Below are 6957 nucleotides of genomic sequence, written 5' to 3'. Positions count from 1 at the left end.
TGAGCCACCATGTGGTTGCTGGGATTTGAACTCTGGACCTTCGGAAGAGCAGTCGGGTGCTCTTACCCACTGAGCCATCTCACCAGCCCAAGAACATCCTTTTTTGGAACTCCTTTTTAAACGAGTTCCAAAAATTGAGAACAAGAGAATTCTTCCAAAATCATTTCACAAGGCTAGGTAGCATTCTTCCTCTCCATAAACCCAGACAAGAACATAGTAAATGAAAAAAAAAAGAAACATTATATTTAATTGTTTGAATATCTTAATGATATTTTGCCTTGACCTTAAAATGTATACCTTTGAAAACCACTTAAGACATTAGAGAAATGTTTCTAAATTAATGCTACTTTTGTCCCACTATACTTTAGCATAGCAAGGAAGCAGCAGTGTATCATGGAATGACATTTTGAATCCTGAACCAAGAAGAAACGGTGAGATTGCATAGGGCTGTGAATGAATCTGACCCAGTTTTAGGAGTCAACCCAACTCATGCTGGTGATGGTGAATGTGGGGATCCCACGACTCTGCTAGCAAGGCAGGATCAGGCTACTTGCACGCGCCTTTCCAGAAGTGCCCCACCTACATCTATGAATATTCTTCTGCTCTAGGAGTTACCTGTGACTTTAGGGAGGATATGGTGTCCTCAAGTTCTTGTCTTAGAGATGCTGGCATTAACCCTTTGAATTTTGTTTCATATTCTTGTCGTATGTACATTATCTAAAAAGGAAAAAAAAATATATCTTTTATACCCCAGAAATGTCTGTTTTGAATTTAAGAAATTATTGAAAAATATTTATTCACTCCCAAACAGTTTTCTGTATTTATTGTCAGAAAACATGTACTAGCATGGCATAGAAATAAAGACCGTTAGACATTGAGAGGCTGCCTAGTTTGAGCATGTGCTTCTGTTACACGTGGTCCTGGAATAATACTTTTTCTTTTCATTAGACTCCCTCTTCACTGAGATGGCTCGCTTGCGCTCTTGCATCTAACCAAGATTCAGTTCCCAGGGCTGACTTACTACTGCCTACAGCTCCCTTTACTGTGCATCTGACACCCTCTTCTGGCCTCCACAGGTACCAGGCATACACATGGTGCACACACCTAGCACGGAGGCGAAACACACATAAAATAAAAACAAATAAATCTTTAAAAAAGAAAGCAAATCCCTGTTAACACAATTTTCAGTATCTTGTTAAGTAAAATGCTATTCTTTTATCTCTGCTTACAGGGCCACTGTGCCACTGTGCCAACCCTGAGGCCTCTTCTGCACCAGGATGACAGGACTACACTGTGGTTGGGGACAACTCATAGCATGGCTTTGGTTTGATTGACATTATCGCAGGTTACTGGAGGGTTCATATGGTGCAGAGGATGCCAACGCTGGCATCTGCACAGCTGTGACCCCAAGCCTCCAACATGGTGGGGTGGTGGTGGTGTGCCTATCACACTGGGCATTGGTGGCTCTATCTTTAAGATCTAAAGGATAAGTGAGGGTTGTGGAAGTGACACCTTTGGAAGATTTGCATGGGTATTCTATGAATGTGCATGTACAAATAGCAATGGCTTCCTACAGCTCTTTTCCTTGTAGGAATAAGACGTAACAATTACTTTAAAGATTGACTATACTCATTATGTGTGAGTTAGCATAATCTAAGCTGAACTGCAGTTTACTACATCCAAATTCATCAAACAACTGGAAATGAAGAAAAGCACTAGGGAATGCATACAACTGAATTCAGGTGGGCAGGGCAGGCCTACAGATGTGCTGGGATTAATTTAAAATCACTGTCCTGTAAATTCTAATTCTTCTTCCACTAAACCAAATTAAGGAAGAAATGTGTTAGAGTGATTATTTTTGTTACCTACTTAAATCCCATGGCAACTGTGCTAGAGCAAAGCTTTTTAACCTGTGGCTTGTGCTCGCAGATGAGAGTGTGGAAAACCAACCAACCAACCAACCAACCAAAATGTGGCAACAGTAAAATTAAAATCAAGCACTCTAAGGTAAGTTTTGGGCAGTACTTGCCTGTGTTCCATCTTTTGACTTCCTGCAGCCCTGGTTCTAAACACAGAACAGACACACTGCACGTCACTGCAGCATCTCTAACGAACAGTGTCTGAGACATACTGGCTCAGAGTCAAGGTTGTCCTATGCAGTGTTTTCATTGCACATACAGTTTTCTGCTCTTATGGAAGCAGAAGGGTTTAATTACAGAAAACAAAGACTTTTAGAATTTTACTATTGTCAGTCCTCAGCATGTGTTAGGTTAGTATCTTTAAAAACATTATTTTTTAAAAATATACTTTAAAAGTTAATTCTTATTTATGTGCAAGTGTGTGTCTGTGTGAGTATATACCGCTTGTATGTGGGTACCCATGGAGGCCAGAGGAAGACACTGATACCTGGAGTTGGAGTTGCAGGTGGATTTGAACTGCACAACATGGAATCTGAAAACTGAACTCAGGACATCTGGAAGAGTATCAGTAATTTTAACCACTAAAACATCTCTCTAACCCCACAGATTCTTTCTTCATGTGTAAGTGTGGTGGGTGCATGGTCTGTTTCATATGTAGAGTCAGAGGACAGCTTTGCACAGTTGATTCTCTCCTTTCATCTTTATTTGGATTCCAGAGACTGCCATGGTAACTGCTGTTAGCCTTTACCTGCTAAGCCGTGTTGTCTGCCTGGACTGTCATACTTTAAATTGTCTTGTGTTTGATCTTAAAAACTGCTCAGTTGTTGACCTTCATAAAAATTCATTAACAATTTTTGTTTTAGGATTAAAATAGAATTCCAGCAATTTCTGATATGGTGATAAATATACACCAATCATTTTTTACTGTGTATTTATTCAAAGGAGAATTCTCATTATTGACTATTATAAAGTCAAAAAAATGGATAGACTTTGAGAAACACTGAGAATTTTCTACATCATTCTGTATCAAATATTTAGCAAAGATTTAACTCTATAAAAGTAAATAATCACACCTCTTTCATTAGTGTATAAAACTGCTTTTGTCTTTAGTAAATGGTAAAATTACATGTATAACAAAGACTTGTTTTAAAGTAAATTTATTTTTGATTTAATATTGGTAAAATTTTAATTTGCATATCTATTTTATATATCTATATAACTAGTATTATGTAAAATCTCTCAGGTAAAAAGGGTTGTAAGGGAAAGAATGAATTATGTTATTTCTATTTGTATGTGTGTGTGTGCGCATGTACACACATGTATATGAACATATATGTACAGGGGAAAAACGAAATACATACTTTATAAGCCGTGTCTTTAGGACAGCATTTGCTGAGACGTCTTAGGCTATATGCTGAGTAACAGTTTTCATCAACATCTGAAATTGCGTGCTTCTGCGTTTAAACTGGACGCAGATGTTTTACTGTGTGCATCTCTGTTAAGGTCTGCCTCCCTACTAGGATATTTGAAGGGTATAAAAATGCTTCACTTCTACTTTCTTTCTGAACCCTGGACCATTTCACTATCTCTCCACACACTCCAGCTTTCTTTTTTAAAATTCAATGTGTTAGATTTTCTTCTTTTAAAATTTATATTTATTTATTTGTTTATATCCCAAAGGCATTTTCAACTTTTAGTAATTTTCTATGTATCTCTGCATACTTCAACCTCTTCATACTTTGTCTTACAATTTCAGTGACTCAGAGTGAATTAAAAAGAGCTCCTGGAAAATGTAAAATGACCTCACTTAAGAGTGAGGCTTCCCAGCCGGGCGTGGTGGCGCACGCCTTTAATCCCAGCACTCGGGAGGCAGAGGCAGGAGGATTTCTGAGTTCGAGGCCAGCCTGGTCTACAAAGTGAGTGCCAGGACAGCCAGGGCTACACAGAGAAACCCTGTCTCGAAAAACCAAAAAAAAAAAAAAAAAAAAAAAAAAGAGTGAGGCTTCCCATTGGGAAAAATATTACTACTTTGTATTTGGAAGTCCCAATCCTGAATCAAAAAAATCATTGTATCAAGCAGAATCTTGTTGCTTTAATAAAATCATGAAAAACCTTAGCCAATATGTTTTTATTCTATGTCTAAGGTCACTAATGTTGAATGTGTATATTCTATGTCAGATACAATCCCAAGTGTTCAATGAGGGGCTGGTTATTCTGCTGACCAAATGAGATAGACTAAGTATGAAGGGTAAGTGATCATTTGAACTCAGGCACTATGACTTTTAGGCATATTCCTCTAATTTTTATTTTATTTTGCTTGAGACAAGGATCTCCCTGTGTAACTCTGGCTGGATTGGAACTCACTTTGTAGATCATGCTGGCCTTTAACTAACAGAGACTGGCCTGCCTCTGCCTCCTGAGTGCTGGAATTAAAGGCATGCATCACTAGCCCAGTGCAGGCACATATCTTTTATATACTTTGTTCTATAGTTTAAGAAGTCATTTTAAATATTAAAATATTCCTTGTACCAACAAAGGAAAAGGAAGTCACAGCCTATTAGAATAGTCTCCTCCATTACACACCTCTGTCTTTCCTAGCATAGGAGGGGAGAGGCATACACAACTGATACCCTTTCAGTATCCACAGAAGAAAGATTTTTTATTTTATGTGTATGTCTGTTTTGCCTGTGTGTATAATGTATATATGTGCATTCTGTGTGTGCCTGGGGCTTGTGAAGGCCAAACAAGTGCATTAGATCCCCTGGACCTGAAACGAGTGCATTAGATCCCCTGGACCTGAAAGATGGCCATGAGTTAGTTGCCATGTGAGTCCCAGGAACTAAACTCAGATCTTCTGGAAAAGCGAGCGGTGCTCTAACCACTGAGAAAGCATTTTCTCAGTCACTCCCCTCACTGTCCTATTGCTTTAAAACTTTAACATACTTAAGATGTAAACATAAGACAAAAATCCATACAAATGCACTGTACTTATTAATCTAAAACAAGAGATTTATAAGTCTCCCCAAATACACATTTAAAGGCCAGTATGTACAGTGAAGTACATATTGGCTGTAAGGCATAAGTACTCTTGCTCTTCTATATATTTTTCTTTCTTTTCTTTTTCTTTAAAAAAAGATTTTGTTTTTTTCTATGTGTATGAATGTTTGTGTGCATGTATGTCTATGCCCCATGTGCATGCAGTGTCTGAGGAGGCCAGAAGAAGGTGTCAGATTCTCTGAAACTGGAGTTACAGATTGCTGAGAGCTAACACATGGGTGCTGAGAACCAAACCTGGGACCTCTGGAAGAGCAGCCAGGGCTCTTAACCACTGAACCATCTCTCTAATCCTGGCATGTTCTTGAGGAAACTAGAGCACCTTGGAAAGCCTGGCCAGGCAAAGGGCTGATGAAGGCTGAGAAAGACTGGTTTGGGGAGAGGATGTATGGAGAGCCAGGACTTCCTGCACACCTGGAATTGAGCTAAAACAGTCTGATGTAGAATAGGACCTGTTTCCTGCTGCCACCCCCTTGGCTTTGGTCTTTGGGCTACTGGCCACAAAGAACAAAGTAAACTAGGCTAATGCCACTTTTATGTGGTTTAATCTTTAGAACCTGCTCTCTGGTAATTGGGTACAGCAAAGAACCACACTGGACAGGAGTTCTTGGCTTGGCCAGCCACCACTGGACTGCCAGGGTAATGCTCTTGAAAGAATAAGCACTACTGGCCAGTAACTGACTGAGGAAGCTGCTGCTTAATCAGCTTATCACCACTGGACTTGCCCAGTGCTGTGGAGGTAGGCAGTGCCTTCTTTATTCTTTTCCCTGGTAGTGTAGTGGCCTTTTAACTAAGTTTTCATACAGCCTGCTATCTTGCAATGCCGGTTGGTGACTTCTTTCATCTGTTTGTAACCCATCTCTTCTCTCCCACAGCTAAGCTGTGAATGAGACATACCTCCACATCTGACCCAGGATGTGTTCTAGTTTCATTTATGTTGTGATAAAAATCTCTGATCCTACAAACAAATAATCAAACAACAAACTAAAACCAAGTTTAAAAAATCCAACAATTCAGGGCAGAAAGGACATATCTTAGCTCACAGTTTCAGGATAGAGTCCATTGTGGGGCAAGTCAGAGTTGCAGGAACTTAAAAACAAATAGCCAGCTATAACACATCCATAGGCAAGGGAAGAGAGAAAAGACTGCAAGCATGTTCTCTTGCTTATTTGTATTCAGCCCACTTTTCCCACTCTCATACAGATCAAGAAGCCATGTGTAGGGAATGGTGCCACCCACAGTGGGCTGGTTCTTTCCATATCAGTCAACCTGATTAAGACAGTCCTCCACAGACACACCCAACAGGCCAACCTGATGAAGGTGATCCTTCACTGAGACTCTGTTCTCAGATGATTCCAAGTTGTGTCAAGTTTAGAATGAAAGCTAAATACTTCAATGTATTTGGTGTGAAGTAATGACGGGAGATAAACATCACCTATAGGACAACCATGAGACATTAAGTGCTGCTACACCACTCTCTTCTTCTTTCTGCCTCCTGACATTTCTTCCAGTGTTGATTATGGGATAAACTAGCCTTACAATAGAGTAAGAAGCAAGAGAAGGTAGAACTGATCTAATCAAAGGGCTTGGTGGACATATAGCTTTGACATATGGTATGGGCTAGTGGGATGGCTCAGTGGATCAAGGTGTTTGCCACCAAGTCTGGTGACCTGAGTTTTTCCCCATGACCCCATATAGCAGAGAGAACATATTCCTGGCAAACTGTCCTCTAATCTCCACATGTATGGTATGGTGTGCCCTGCCCATGCCAATAAATAAAATTTATAAATGATTAAAATCATTAGTATAGGATCCTATTGCACCAATGACTAAATATTCTAAGCACCAAAGCATTGGAATGCTGATTTGTTTTAAGAACTCTGGANGGTCCCTGATTTTAGAGGGATTGCTTCAAGCTTCTGACCATTTACTTTGATGTTGGCTACTGGTTTGCTGTAGATTGCTTTTATCATGTTTAGGTATG

The 6957-nt window shown here is 39.6% G+C and overlaps 1 protein-coding gene across 3 annotated transcripts in view; it reads right to left on the bottom strand.

Moving 5' to 3' along the window:
• The window catches only part of Cep112 (centrosomal protein 112), a 370253-nt gene that overhangs the window by 4656 nt on the left and 358640 nt on the right, over positions 1-6957 (bottom strand). For all 3 annotated transcript variants that reach the window (XM_029484236.1, XM_029484234.1, XM_029484235.1), the window contains one exon: positions 616-717. In XM_029484236.1, coding sequence (XP_029340096.1) covers positions 616-717 — 102 coding nt within the window. The remainder of the gene's footprint in view (positions 1-615; positions 718-6957) is intronic.

The sequence above is a fragment of the Mus caroli genome, chromosome 11, assembly GCF_900094665.2.
Source record: "Mus caroli chromosome 11, CAROLI_EIJ_v1.1, whole genome shotgun sequence".
Taxonomy (NCBI): Eukaryota; Metazoa; Chordata; class Mammalia; order Rodentia; family Muridae; genus Mus; species Mus caroli.
The sequence above is the reverse complement of the archived record's forward strand: the minus strand, read 5'-3'. Positions and strand labels throughout refer to the sequence as shown.